Source organism: Globicephala melas, chromosome 3 (assembly GCF_963455315.2).
Source record: "Globicephala melas chromosome 3, mGloMel1.2, whole genome shotgun sequence".
In the NCBI taxonomy this organism is placed as follows: domain Eukaryota; kingdom Metazoa; phylum Chordata; class Mammalia; order Artiodactyla; family Delphinidae; genus Globicephala; species Globicephala melas.
The window spans coordinates 170877603-170893698 of record NC_083316.1 but is presented as its reverse complement, the minus strand read 5'-3'; the positions used below and the strand labels follow the sequence as shown (position 1 = coordinate 170893698).

Genomic DNA, 16096 nt, shown 5'->3' with positions numbered 1-16096 from the left:
ACAGATCCCTGTCCCCAGTTACACGCGCAGGGCCCCGGAGGCCGGGTCTGCCTGCTGGGCCCTGCGACCGAAATGACACTCCAAAAAGCCGCACCCCGCTCAACGATCGCCTTTTATTGTCTGATGGGGCCCCATGTCTGAGTTCAGCCAGACCCCCCACCCCGCCCCCTGCTGTGCGGCCCCGCCCCCGCCCTCAGTCCTTGAACCTGCGGGCCGCCTGCATCTTGCGGTAGTAGCTCTCCGCCTCTGCCTCCACGGCCTCCCGCTCACACAGCACCAGGCCGCCCGCTTTGCGCCGCAGTGTCGACTCTCGGCTGGCCGGCCCCAGGGCCCCGTCGGCCACACCCAGCGGTGGCAGCCCCTCGCCTGTGGCCAGGTTGACGGTGGCCACGGCCCCAAACCGCGGCTCCTCCTGGTCCACGTCACCAACAGAGGAGCCTGGGGACACGCCCGGGGGCTTCGGTCCCCCACGGAAGCCGCGGGCCAGGTCCCCCAGCTCATAGCCGCCCTCCCCCTCAGCCCCCTTGGCCCCGCCGCCCGCCGCCTTCCACTCCCAGGGCCCGTTACCCGCAGACAGGTGGACCACAGGGTGGTGGGGCGCATGGGCGTCGATGGTGACGATGCTGGCGGAGTCACGGTCTGACGGCGACCTGTACTGGGAGGAGTCGGAGCTGGCGCTGGAGGACGAGGCCGTCTCGGCCGCCTTGGGGCCCGGCCCGCCTGGGGCCTTGGACATGGCGATGACCTGCAGCAGCCGTGGCGGGTTGGCCACGCGGGGCTGCGTGGAGGCTGTGGCCACCACGGTGCCGCTCTTCTCTGCCATCATGAGCCATTTGGCCCGCACGGCTGCGCTGCTCTTGGGGGACAGGCCTGCCGCAGCCTGGATCCCCTCCTCGGGGATGTGCACCAGTGGCTGCGGGCCAGCCCGCGGCGGGAGGATGACCCGCGGCCCGAGCCCCGGCCGTGCCTGGACTGTGGGGTACAGTGAAGGCGGGGCTGGACCCCCTTCTTCCCCCTCCTCGTCCTCGTCCTCCTCCTCGTCCTCCTCCTCCTCTTCCTCCTCGGCCATGGGCTCCGCTGGCACCCGCAGGTGCGCAGGGCTGGCCTCGTCCGGCAGCCCCAGGCCGCGGCCCTCCAGCGACTTCTGCTTCCACTCGCTGATGAGCTGCTTGGATCGCGAGGCGTCCAGAGGCACGTGGATGGTCATGTGGCGGCGGGCGGGGTCATCGAGCGAGGGCGTGCTGACGCGGGGCAGCGTGTGGCTGAAGGTCACCATGTTCTCCTTGCCCATGGGGCTGCGTGGGGCCAGCAGGTCCACGTCCACGCTGGCCCGCTTCAGGCTGCCCAGTGAGGTCTTGTCGCGGGCCACAGGCCGGGGCACACCCTCCAGCCGCCCGGGGGGGCCCAGCTCGTCGGTGCTCACGGACTTGTTCTGCTGGTACACCGAGTCGTGGCCCCGCTGGGTCAGCGCCCGCAGCGCATCCTTGGCAGGCGCCGGGGCCGCTGGTCTCTCTGCCGGCGGGGCCTGGAAGTTGCCCACAGCGTGGCAGGCCTAAGGATGAGACACGGGCTGGGCGTGGGGCCGGCAGCCAGAGACCAGGGTCCCCAGCAAGCCACAGAACTTGCCGTGGGAGTCCGAGAGGGGGAGTCCGAGAGGGGAAGTCCGCCTTTCTCCCAATGGGACAAATTCTGGCCTCAGGTCGCTCACTCTGCACATTGGGCAGGTCTGGGCCTGTGAGGTTCTGCCTCTAGCTACCGAGGGACAAAACTCAGCAGAGTCCCCCAGGGTGGGGCTGGCCTCCCCCCTCAGACCTCCCCCTGGGCACCCAGACCTCTCCCCTCAGCCCCTCACCAGGTAGGCAGCGATGCCAGCACCAATAAGGAAGCCGGCGTAGACATCCACGGGGTGGCTGCGGTACTGCGTGATCTGGGTGAGGCCACAGACGCCCGCTGCGATGGCAAAGGAGAACACCAGAATGGGCTTCAGCAGCTTGGTGGCGTCCGAGATGACCGAGTTGAAGTACATCTGCAGGGGGGCAGGCCGGGTGGTCAGGGCAGCCGGTCCTGGTGGGGTGTCCAGGGCATGGGGCTGGGCCGGCCGGGACTCACCGACACGTAGACAGCAGCGAAGGCAGACAGAGTGGCGTGCTGGGATGGGAAGGTCTTCCTGCAAGAGGCACCCGGGTGAGCCCCACCAGCTCTGGCCCCTGCCTCAGTTTCCCTGCATGCTCCACGGGACGGGGGCCAGACACGCTCACCGTGCAGACAGGATGGCGTGGGTGTCGTGGCCGGAGCAGATGTCCTGCGTGATGTAGGGGTTGGCCTCACACGATGTGCCCAGCAGGGTGTAGTTGGGTTTGCAGACCGTCAGGAAGAAGGGTGCGTGGTAGCCCGTGGCCAGCTGGATGACGTCGGTCACCAGGGCTGTGGCACACAGGCCGAACACGTGGACGCCTGCGGGGTGGGAGGGTTAGGGCCGGGCGCGGGAGCTGGGGCCAGACCCGCCCCCCTCAGCGTGCGGACGCCGTGGGGGACTCACCTACAAAGCGCACCGTCCGCCGAAGGAAGGAGTTGAAGTTGCAGCCGCCGGCGTGGATGCTGCCCTCGGGCCCGCCCGGGCCCCCGCTGCGGCCCCACAGCCGGGACTGCATGCAGTACAGCAGGCCCTCGCCCACCATGATCTGCCAGACGGGGAGGTGCTCAGTCGGGCTCCCGGCCGCGGTGCCCACAGCCGGCCCCGCCCCGCACCAGGACTCACCGAGGCCGCAGGCGCAGCGAAGGCCAGGCTGAGGAGCATGAGTAGTGGGATGAGCTCCTCGCTGGTCTCCACGTAGGGCATGGAGAGCGCGCGGTCGTAGCACTGGAAGCCCACCTTGGCCGGCTTGAAGAGGTCCGTCAGCTCCAGGAAGTAGAGAGACACGACGGAGGACGCCACTATGGGCAGCTGCAGGAACGGGACTGGCCAGGGTCACGCCACACTCGCTGACGGAGTCATCCGCCCATGAATTCAGTCCCTTCACTGATTCATCCACCTATCCACATGTCCGTGCTGCTGCCGTTCACCCACGGATCAGCTCATTCAGCAATCCAGTGACCCACCACCCATCTGGGTAACATCCACAGATCCATCCATCCAACAGAGCCATTCCTGCACCCCTAACTCACTCATCGATCCACTAATCAGCCCATCCATCAACATTCCTTCCATGCATCCATCCGTCATCCATCTGTTCACGCATGCTTCCTTCCTTCCTTCCATCTATCCATCCATCAATCAACCAACCCACACACCCATCCACCCACCCATCTATTCATCCATCAGTCCATCATCTGACCATCAACCCTACCCACCCACCCACCCACCCATCCATCCATCCATCCATCCATCCATCATCTTCCATCATCCAGTCATCAATCCACCATCCATTCATCCACTTAAGCTTCCTTCCTTCCATCCACCTATCCATCCATTTACTCACCCATCCATGCATCTAACCATCCATTCATCATCCCACCCATCCCCTCATCCATCCATCATTCATTTATCCAAACACCCATCCATCCATCCATCCAACTTCCAACATCCATTCATCCATTTATTTATTATCCATCCATCCACCCACCCACCCACCCATCCATCCATACGTATGTCCATCCACCTACATTTCCATCCTTCCCTCCTTCTTCCCTTCCACTCACCTACCCACCCATCCATCCATCCATCATCCATCCATCAATCCACCATCAATCCAACCACCCATCTATCCATCCACCCACTCATCTATCCATCATCCAACCATCCACCCATGCTTCCTTCCGTCCATCCACCCACCCATCCATCCACCCATCTATTCATCATCCATCAACCCATGCTTGCATCCTTTTTTCCTTTCACCCATCCATCAACACACCTACCCATCAGCCATCGATCCATCAACCCAACCACCCATCCATCTATCCAACACCCACCCCCCCATTCATCCATCATCCATTCATGCTTCCACCCAACCACTCACCCATCCACGCACACATTGATCCACCCTTCCTTCCTTCCAGCTAACCATCCTACCCACCCACCAATCTATCCTCCCATTCATCCATCCATCCACTCATCCATTCATCCAAACACCCATCCCTCCATCCATCAACTTACAACATCCACCTATCCATTTATTCAGTTTCAATCCATCTGGCCACCCACCCACCTACCCAACCCACCCTTCCATCCATCCACCAATCCTCCCATCCATCAATCCATCATCTTCAATTATCCATCCATCAATCCACCATCCATTCATCTATCCATTCATGCTTGCTTCACTCACCACCCATCCACCCACCCACCCATCTATCCATCCATAATCCATCCACCCATTCATCCATCCACTATCCATCCATTCATCATCGATCCTTCAATTATCTTCCATTATCCATCAATCCACCTCCATTCATCCATCCGTTCACTCATGTTTCCTTCCATCCATCCACCCACCCATCCATGCATCATCCATCCATCCACCCACACTTACTACCCTCCACTTACCAACCCACCCACCCATCCATCCACTTACCCATCTATTCATCAACCCACATACCCATCCAACCATCACCCCATCCATCATTCATCCATTCATCCCTCCCATCCATCATTCATCCATCCATTCATCCATAATGTAGCCATGAATTCACCATCCATCCATCCACTTATCCTTCCTTCCATCTATCCATTAACCAATTCATCCATCCATCAATCCACCATCCACTCATCCATCTACTCATGCTTGTTTCCTTGCTTTCCTCCTTCCTTTCATCCATCTATTCACACAACCATCAACCAACCCACCCATCCATCAACCACCCATCATCTTCCATCAATCCACCAACCATCCATCAACTCATCCTTCCTTCCATTCATCCATCCACCCAGCATCCACCCATCCATCCATTCATCATCTTCCATCACCTATTCCTAACCTAAATCCACCATCCATCCATCCATCCATCCACTCATCCTTCCATCTAGCCGCCATCCATCGGTCTACCATCCATACATCTACTATTCATGCTTGCTTGCTTCCTTTCTTCCTTCCATCCATTTATTCATACATCCATCCACCTACTCACCCATCCATCCATCCATCACCCCACACACCCATGCATCCATCATCTTCCATCATCCATACATCAATCCACCATCCATACACCCACTCATTCTTCCTTCCATCCATCCATCTTCCAAAATCAATTCATCAATCAACCATCCATTCATTCATCCACTTATGCTTCCTTCCTTCCTTCCATCCATCTATCCATCCATTTACTCACCCATCCATACATCTACCCACCAGTCCACCCAACCATCTATCCATCAACCCACTCATCCATCCATCAATCCACCTACCCACCCACCCATCCATCATCCATCCACCTCTATCCATCTATCCATCCACTCATGCTTCCTTCCTTTGATCCGCCCATCCATCCCTTCATCCTTCCTTCCATCCATCAATCTACCCACCCACACACCCATCAACCCGTCCACCCATCCATCCACCCATCATCCATTCATCCACAAACACCCATCCATCAGCTTCCAACATCTACCCATTCATTTATTCATTATCCATCTATCTGAACACCCATCCACCCACCCATTCAGCCTCCCATCCATCATCCACCCATCAATCCACCCTCCATCCACCCACCCACCCATCATCCATCCATCTACCCATCCATCATCCATCCATCCATCATCCATCCATCTACACTTCCTTCCTTCCTTCCACCCACCTATCCATCCATTCAGCAACGCACCCACCCATCATCCCTCCATTCACCCATCATCTTCCAGTATCTATCAATACACCATCCATCCATCCTCTTGTCCTTCCTTTCTCCCATCCATCCATCCATCCATGCACATCCATCCATCAATCCACCATCCATTCACCCATCTACTCATGCTTGCGTCCTTCCTTCCATCGACCCATCCATCTATCTGTGTATCCATCCACTTACTCACCCATTCATCCATCAGCCCACCCTCCCACTCATCCATCCAACCACCACCTATCTACCCATTCAACAATCATCATCCTTTCATCCAAACACCCATCCCTCTGTCCATCACCTTCCAAAATCTAACCATCCATTTGCTCGTTATACATCTGACCACCCATCTTTCCTCCCATCAATCATCCATCCACCCACTTATCCATATTCCATCCACCCATTCAACCACACACCCACCCACCCTTCCGCCCACCCATCCATCATCTTCCATCATCCATCCATCAATCCACCATCCATCCACTCATCCTTCCTTCCTTCCTTCCATCCATCCATCATCCCACTCATCCATCAATCATCCATTCATCCAAACACTTATCCCGTCCATCAACTTGCAAGATCCATCTATCCAGTTATTCATTTTCCATCAGACCACCCTCCTACTCATCTGTCCATCCATCCACCCTTCCTCCCTTCCTTCCATCCACCATCATACATCCATCCTGCCATCAATCCACTCACCCACACACCCATCCATCCACCCACCCCACACACCCATCAAATCATCCATTCATCCAAACACCTATCCCGTCCATCAACTTGCAACATCCATCTATCCAGTTATTCATTTTCCATCAGACCACCCTCCTACTCATCTGTCCATCCATCCACCCATCCTCCCTTCCTTCCATCCATCCATCATACATCCATCCTGCCATCAATCCACTCACCCACACACCCATCCATCCACCCACCCACACACCCATCAAACCATCCACCCATCCCTCCATCAGCCCACCCATCCATTCACGCATCCATCCTCCCATCCATCATGCATCAATCCTACATCCATCCACCCACCCATTCATGCTGCTTGATTCCTTCCTTCCATCCATCCACACACTACCCATCCATCCACCTGTTCATCCATCTATTCATTTGTCATTCATCCGTCCTCTCCCATCATCCACCCATCAATCCACCATCCATCTACTCATTCTTCCTCCAACCCACCCATCCACCTATGCATCCACCCACCCACCCATCTACCTATCCTTCCCTCCACCTACCCATCCATCATCTGTCCACCCACCTACGCCTCCTTCCACCCTTCCCTTCTTCCTTTCTTCCACCCACCAATCTTTCCACCCATGCTTGCTTGCTTCCTTCCATCTACCCACGCATCTATCATCTGTCCAACATCTTCCATTATCATCCATACATCAAACCATCCATCCACCCACTCATCCTTCCTTCCATCCATCCATTCATCCATCAATCATCTTCCATCATTCATTCATCAATCCACTGTCCATTCATTCACCTACTTATGCTTCCTTCCTTCCATCCATCCATCCCACTCATCCTTCCTTCCTTCCATCCATCCACCTACACCTCCTTCCTTCACTCCTTCTTTCCTTCCTTTCACTCATTACCCAACCATTCATCTGTCATCCATCAATCCATCATCTCCCATCATCCATACATGAATCCACAATCTATCCACCCACCCATCCACCCATCTACCCAATCTTCTATCCAACATCCAACCATCCACCCATGCTTGCCTCCTTTTCCCCCTTCGTCCATCCACCAACCCATCCACAGATTCACCCACCCACCCACCCATCTGTCCATCACTCACCCACCCATTCATCCATCCATTCACCCATCATCTTCCAGTATCTATCAATACACCATCCATCCATCCATCCACTTGTCCTTCCTTTCCCCCATCCATCCATCCATCCATCCATCCATGCACATCCATCCATCCACCATCCATTCATCCATCCACTCATGCTTTCTTGCTTCCTTCCATCGACCCATCCATCTATCTGTATATCCATCCACTTACTCACCCATTCATCCATCAGCCCACCCTCCCACTCATCCATCCAACCACCACCTATCTACCCATTCAACAATCATCATCCTTTCATCCAAACACCCATCCCTCTGTCCATCAACTTCCAAAATCTAACCATCCATTTATTCATTATACATCTGACCACCCATCTTTCCTCCCATCAATCATCCATCCACCCACTTACTCATCCATATTCCATCCACCCATCCAACCACACACCCACCCACCCTTCCACCCACCCATCCATCCATCATCTTCCATCATCCATCCATCAATCCACCATCCATCCACTCATCCTTCCTTCCTTCCATCCATCCATTATCCCACTCATCCATCAATCATCCATTCATCCAAACACCTATCCCGTCCATCATCTTGCAACATCCATCTATCCAGTTATTCATTTTCCATCAGACCACCCTCCTACTCATCTGTCCATCCATCCACCCATCCTCCCTTCCTTCCATCCATCCATCATACATCCATCCTGCCATCAATCCACTCACCCACACACCCATCCATCCACCCACCCACACACCCATCAAACCATCCACCCATCCATCAGCCCACTCATCCATTCATGCATCCATCCTCCCATCCATCATGCATCAATCCTACATCCATTCACCCACCCATTCATGCTGCTTGATTCCTTCCTTCCATCCATCCATACACTACCCATCCATCCACCCACCCATTCATGCTGCTTGATTCCTTCCTTCCATCCATCCATACACTACCCATCCATCCACCCACCCACTCATGCTGCTTGATTCCTTCCTTCCATCCATCCACACACTACCCATCCATCCACCTGTTCATCTATCTATTCATTTGTCATTCATCCGTCCTCTCCCATCATCCACCCATCAATCCACCATCCATCTACTCATTCTTCCTCCAACCCACCCATCCACCTATGCATCCACCCACCCACCCATCTACCTATCCTTCCCTCCACCTACCCATCCATCATCTGTCCACCCACCTACGCCTCCTTCCACCCTTCCCTTCTTCCTTTCTTCCACCCACCAATCTTTCCACCCACCAATCTTTCCACCCACCAATCTTTCCACCCATGCTTGCTTGCTTCCTTCCATCTACCCACGCATCTATCATCTGTCCAACATCTTCCGTTATCATCCATACATCAAACCATCCATCCACCCACTCATCCTTCCTTCCATCCATCCATTCATCCATCAATCATCTTCCATCATTCATTCATCAATCCACTGTCCATTCATTCACCTACTTATGCTTCCTTCCTTCCATCCATCCATCCCACTCATCCTTCCTTCCTTCCATCCATCCACCTACACCTCCTTCCTTCACTCCTTCTTTCCTTCCTTTCACTCATTACCCAACCATTCATCTGTCATCCATCAATCCATCATCTCCCATCATCCATACATGAATCCACAATCTATCCACCCACCCATCCATCCATCTACCCAATCTTCTATCCAACATCCAACCATCCACCCATGCTTGCTTCCTTTTTCCCCTTCATCCATCCATCAACCCATCCACAGATTCACCCACCCATCCATCCACCCACCCACCCACCCATCTGTCCATCACTCACCCACCCATTCATCCATCCATCATCCATCCTTCCATCATCTTCCATCAGCTATCAATCCACCTCCATCCACTCACCCAACCATTCCATCATCCATCCATCCATACTTCCTACTTCCACTCACCCACCCACCCATCCACCCACCCATTCATATATCAACCATCCAACTGTCATCTTCCATCATCCATCCATCAAACTACCATCCACTCATCCATCCTTCCTTCTATCCATCCATCTGCCCACCCACCCATCTATCCATCCATCCACCCACCTACCCAACCATCCACCCACCTCCACTTCCTTCCTCCCTTCCCTTCTTCCTCTCTTTCACCCACCCATCCATGAACCCTTGTTTGCTTGCTTCCGTCCTTCTTTCCATCCATCCACCCACCCATCTGTCATCTATCCATCTTCCATCATCCATCATCCATCCATCAATCCACCATCCATCCACCTCTCCTTCTTTCCTTCCATTTCATAATTCATCCATCCATCATTTTCCAGCATCCATCCATCAATCCACCATCCATTCATCCATCCACTCCTGCTTGCTTGCTTCCTTCCACCTATCTACCTATACATCCATTCACTTACTCACCCATCCATCCATCAACCCACCCATCCACCCATCCACTCTCCCATCCACCCATCTATCTGTGCATCCATCTATCAACCTACCTATTCATCCATCCATTCATCAGCCCACCCATCCTCTCATCCATCCATCATCCATTCATCAACCCACTCATCCATTATCCATCCATAAGCCCACCATCCATCCACTTACTCGTCTGTCTATCCAGCCATCCACTCATCAATCATCTATTCATCCAAACACCCATCCATCATCAACTTCAATATCCATCTATCCATTTATTCTTTTTCCATCCATCCAACCACCCACCCATCTGTCCACCCATCCACCCATCCTCCCATCATCCATCCATCCACCCACCCACCTATCCATTTTCCCATCCATCTACCACCCATTGATCCATCTTCCATCATCCATCCATCAACCCACCCATCCATCAACATCCATCCATCCATCTATTCACCTATCCTTCCTTCCTTTCATCCTTTAATCCACCCACCCACACACCCATCGACCCATCCATCCATCACCTATTCATCCATCCATCCATCTACACTTCCTTCCTTTCCCCCTTCCTTTCTTCCACCCACCTATCCATCCATCAATCCACCATTCATGCATCCACTCATCCATCCTTCCTCCCAACCATCATCCATCCATAAATCCACTATCCATCCATCATCTATTCATCCACTCATCCATCAATCATTCATGCATCCAAACACCCATCCCTCCATCCATCAACTTCCAACATCTATGTAACCACTTATTCATTTTACATCCATCTGACCACTCGCCCACCCACCCATCTGTTCATCCATCCACCCATCCATCATCCATCCCTCCATTAATTTCCATCATCCATCAATCAATCCACCTCTACCCATCCATCCATCATCTTCCATCATCCATCCATCTATCCACCAATTCATGCTTCCTTCCTTCCTTCCATCCACTCACCCACCCATGCATCCATTCATCTTTCCACCCAACCATTCATCCATCCACCCAGCCTTCCTTCCATCCACCCCTCCCTCCCTCCATCCATAAATCAATTATCCATCCACTTACCCATCTATCAACCCAACCATCCACTCATCCATCAATCATCCATTCATTCAAACACCCATCCCTCTGTCCATCAACTTCCAATATGCTTCTATCCATTTATTCATTTCCCATCCAGCCGACCACCCAGCCAGCCATCATCCATCCATAAATCCACCATCCATCCATCCACTTACTCATCCATCCGTTAACCCACCCATCCACTCATCCATCAAGCATCCATTCATCCAACATCCACCCATCCATCCGTTCATCCACCCACCCGTCCTTCCATTCATCCAGCCATCCACCTATCCATCCTCCCATCCATCTATCATCCATCCATCATCTGCCATCATCCGTCCACTCATACTTGCTTCACTTACCCATCCATCCATCAACCCACCCACCCTTCCACTCATCCATCAATCATCCATTCATCCATCCATCCATCAATGCACCCACCCACCCACCCATCCGTCTATCTACCCACCCATCATCCATCCATCCACCTATACTTCCTTCCTTTTCTTCCACCCACCCATCCATCCGTCAACCCACCCGTTTCCCCCATCCAACTATCATCCATCCATCCATCCTCCCTTCCTTCCATCCATCCATCCAAGCACCCATCCTCCATACATCCTCCATACATCATCTTCCATCATCCATCTACCAATCCACCATCCATTCATCCACCCACTCATGCTTGCCTCCTTCCTTTCTTCCATCCATCCATCCATCCACCCACCCATCATACCACCCACCCATCCAACAGTCCATCCATCCACCCACTCACCACTTCATTCATCTCTCTCCTCCAGCTACCCTTGCTGTCTTGAACAACCTAGAAACAACAGACAGGTTCCTGCCTCTGGGTCTTTCCTCTCAGGGATAGAAGGACGCACTTAGACACTCCTCTGGGGTGTCTGGCCCTCCTCGGAGACTCCCTTCCTGGCACCAGCCTCTCCATCCCTTGCGCTGCTTTATTTCCTCTGCACCCTGTACCTCTATGTGCCAACTTCACACTCAGCCCTGAGAAGATGGGCATCTGGTCCATGGCAGGTGCTGAATAAATGAACGAATTCTTTGAATCATTCATTTGTGCAACTGTCCTTCTGCACACCCTGATCATGTGTCCTCAGGTGATAGGCACACAGCACACATGACACTCCTGCTCACAGCAGCCGTGACGAACGGGAAGGAGGCTGAGGTTCAGGAAAACTGAGCTGCGTTTGACCAAGTCGCAGACATGGCGCCCGAGGAGGGCAGGGGGAAAGGATCTACACCTCACTCACTCACCCACTCGTGCTGCAAAGCTACTGAGCAGATTCCAGTGGAACCTTCTTATGGAAGCAGAACCTCCCGGTGTCCTCTGCGTCCCCTTCTGGTCCAAGGATCTCAAACTCAAACCCCCACCAGGGCCAGGTGGGGCTGGCACATCTGGGGACCAGAGAGTAGGCAGGCCCCTAACGGCACCCAGCTGCCTTGGGAAGCCCCCACCTCCACTCGATTTGTACGGCGCCTTGAGAGGGGCCTCGGCCCTCCATGCAGCCCTGGCCGGGGGCTCCCAGAGGGGAAGTGCCAAAGGTGGGATTGCAGGAGCTGGGCTGGTGTGCAAGGAGCGTTTATTGAGTGCCTGCTGCATGTAGGCATGAGGCCCAAGGCAGTTAAATGAAGCCACCTGCCTGGGCTTGCATCCTGGCTCCACCTCTTCCTGACGCCTCAGTTTCCCCAGCTGAAAACAGGACCAATAAAGTGGCCACCACCCAGGGCTTCAATGCAGGACTGGATAAGCAAATACACTGAAAGCGCTTAGAGTCTGGCGCACGTGGAGCCTGTAGTGGTATTAGCAGCAGTTAGCGGCTGCCTCCGTGATCACGGTCAGGGTCATCTGGCTTGGCGGGCAGACAGCGTCAGGCCACAAAGAGGGTTTACGTGGGGACTGGGAAGCGCCTTAAAATCACCAAATCTCTCCGCGACAGGGTCGTGCTGAAGACCCCCCACGACCTTCCAAGTCCCAAGCCGTGTGGCTATAACGCCTGGCCGGCTCCCCTGCTTCTCCTCCAGCCTCTGCCCGCATCTGCCCGCCGGACCAGACTGGAGGGAGAACCGGCGGCCCCGCGTGGCAGGTTGGGTGGTGGGGGTCCCCCATCAGAGCCCGCCACCACCTGAGGGCCTGTAAGTGCCTCCGGAATCCCACCACCCGCCTCTCACCGCTTCCCAAGACCCTCGGCTGAAAACCAGGAACCCCTCAGCGCGTATCTCTGCACCAAAGGAAGATCACTCACACACACCCACGATGTCGAGCCAACTTGCTTGCTTTGGGGGCGTGTGTGTTTAAAAACAAAGAAAAGAAAAAAAAAAGGAATGGAACACTGGCCGTAAAGGAAATGCAGACCGGGACTGGGATATGGTTTTTCACCCACTGGGTCGGTCAAATCCAGACGCCGCTAACGCTTGGGGGAGACGCAACTGCGGGAAAACAGGCGCGCACGCGGGCGCCTCCGTGGGAGGACTTTGGGGTCTTTCCCGAGTGACCACACCCTGCTCCCCAGGGAGGTACCCTGCAGATAAGCTCTGCACACTTGTGTGGGGTGACACAGGCCAAAGGGCTTAAAGAGTCTCCTTCTAGGAATGTCTGTGAGACACAAAGGCTCGGAAGCACCCGAGTGCCCAACTCCCTGGGGCTGGGGCCCAGCACTGGAGTACTACATGGCGGTGAAAAAGGATGGGGCACCATTTCCTGGGACGATGGTAAGCAAAGATCTCCGCTAGAAAAAAGCCAAGGGCAGGAACTTGTGTTTGCAAAGGTGGTGGGGGGAGGTTGCACATCTGGTGGACTTCAATGGGTGTGAAAGGTTTTCTGGGAGGGGACACAGGAGAGAGTAGTGGGAAGTGGAGGTGGGTAGGCGCCTGGGGAGTGGGGGTGCTGTCTCCGTGATGCCTGGAGAACACTGAGAAGGTACAACCTACTGTAATGAGGATTCAAATGCAAATCTGAAGAATCATCAGATTTCCTGCCCGTTGGGGAGGTACCCACCAGCCTGGGTGACCCTGCACAGGGTGGCAGGGGATGCTGTTTGCTCAGGTCTGGTGGCCCGCCCCCCCCGCCCCGCACCTTGTCTGGGCCCCTCGCTGGAGCTGGGTTTCCCGGCACGGCAAGCAGGGTGCACTGTGGGTAACCCAGGTGCTAACCATCTAAGTGTGGCTACGCGTTGTCTGGTCATTAGCGCTTAGTATGTGCCAGGTGGCTGCATCTACCGTCTTTTACTTTTTAGACACTCACGAGGCCTTCACTCTGTGCCCAGCCTGTTCTATCAGAGCTTGGCGAAGTGCAGGAGCCTCCAACATTAGCAGAGGAGGGATTTCAACTCAGACCTTCAGGCCTCCGGTCCTCACGCTGGAGGAAGACACCGCATCCATACCCCGCGCCCCGCCACCCACGGCCCCCAGCGCCTTGCTCCAGCCCCTTCATTTGCGCTGCTGACCCGTACCCCAGACTGCAGGCCCCGCCTCCCAGCATCTGCCCAGCTCCTGCAGGACAGCCTTCTGCGGCTCTGCAACGCCTACTCGTCCTACAGAGCCCAAGTGTTCTGACCCACCCCCACCCCCAGGCACCCTAGCTGTGCCCGTCCCTCGGCGTGGGGGTCCCCGAGGACCGGCGGAACTGAGGCCTCTGCCCCTCCCCCACCAGCGCGACCACCCCCCACCCCACTCACCTCTACGAAGTAGAAGCAGGGCAGAAGCGTCATGCTGTCCTTCGGGCTTTTATTCTTCTCCTTGGTCGAGATCATGGTGCCGGGGGCGCCACAGGCCGTGGTGGGAGGGGACGAAGCCGCGCTGGAGGAGGGAGGGGCGCAGACTGAGCCCTGGGGGGACGCGGAGCCCGGCGCCCGCGGAGGAGGGGCGGGCCAGGATGCGCAGGAACCGCCCAGGGAAACTGAGGCCGGGGAGAGGGGAGCCCCCGGCCTCCCCCGCGCACTGCGGCCCTGCCCAACGCTCCGGCTGCCACTCCGGATGGGGAGCCGGGAGGGGGCTCGGCAGAGAGGGCGGAGACGGCCTGGCCGAGGGGCCTCCGGGCCGGGGTCCGTCCCGCGCGTCAGGGCGGGGGCCTTCGGGACCCGAGGAGCGGTGGGGTCCTCGCTCAGCCCGAAGGCCCCTCACCTGGCGCGCCGGCGTTCTGTGGGCGGGGCTGGCGGCGACGGGGGCTGCGGCGCGGCTAGCACAAAGCCGGCCCCTCCCCCGCGGGGGCGGAGGGGAGGCGGGGAGGGAGGGGCCCCGCCCGGCCCGAGACCCCGCGCCCGGCGGCCTAGAGGCGGCGCTAGGGGCGGGGGCTCTTTGTCTCGACGCGTCGGGGGCGCCGCGCGCGTCCGTCGCCGTCCCCGCGACCCCTGCTCCCGCGCCCTTAGTCTCTGGGTCTCCGGGGCCTCGGTCTCCCGCGGGGGCGGGCATGGGCCGGGGTTTGCGGGCTCCTCCCCTCCCGGACCTCTCGGATGGGCCCGGGGAGCCCCATCGAGGCCGGGCGCTGGGAGACTGTCCTGGTCTCCGGGTCTCTCGCCTCTCTGCCCCCCTTTCCCGGCGCGCGTTTCCATGGCGAGCTCCCGGGCGCCCGAGCCTTCGGGAGACAAAAGAAGCCGGGGGTGGGGGGCCGCCCTCACTCCCGGGCCCCCGCACCGCGCACCGCCCACCTGTCCCCTGCGCCCCGCCGGGGTCCTCTCTCCGCTCGTCCAAACCCGGCCCCTCGCCGGGCCCACAGCATCCAGGACGCACGGCCCTGGATGCCCCGGGATGCGCGGGCGGCGGCGGGGCCCTCGTGGTGAATTCACGTGAGGCTCACTTAGGCAGCGCTTGCTCTTTTGCAGGTGTTTCCTCTTTTCCACACACAGCCATGCGGGGTGGGACCAGCTGACCGTCATTTGACAAGTGGGGAAGCTGAGGCCCCCGGGAACTTAAATCTCTGTCCACGGTCTCCAGGCCCCGCTGAGAA

At 56.3% G+C, this 16096-nt stretch overlaps 1 protein-coding gene across 3 annotated transcripts; it reads right to left on the bottom strand.

The window, feature by feature from the left end:
* Positions 1–170: 170 nt before the first annotated feature.
* Positions 171–15939, bottom strand: PLPPR3 (phospholipid phosphatase related 3). Of its 3 annotated transcripts, XM_060297474.1 has the most exons (9): positions 15798–15939; positions 14829–14949; positions 2759–2944; positions 2540–2681; positions 2259–2454; positions 2110–2167; positions 1853–2026; positions 568–1552; positions 171–438 (listed from the first exon to the last, which is right to left on the bottom strand). In XM_060297474.1, exons 1-9 carry the CDS (start codon positions 15866–15868, stop codon positions 194–196), a joined length of 2178 nt encoding a protein of 725 aa, XP_060153457.1. In that variant the 5' UTR covers positions 15869–15939; the 3' UTR covers positions 171–193. The 3 variants fall into 3 exon arrangements, with proteins under 3 accessions (XP_060153457.1, XP_060153456.1, XP_060153458.1); XM_060297473.1 differs by having other exon boundaries at positions 171–1552; XM_060297475.1 differs by lacking the exon at positions 15798–15939 and having other exon boundaries at positions 171–1552; positions 2759–2958; positions 14829–15312.
* Between the last annotated feature and the right edge of the window lie 157 nt (positions 15940–16096).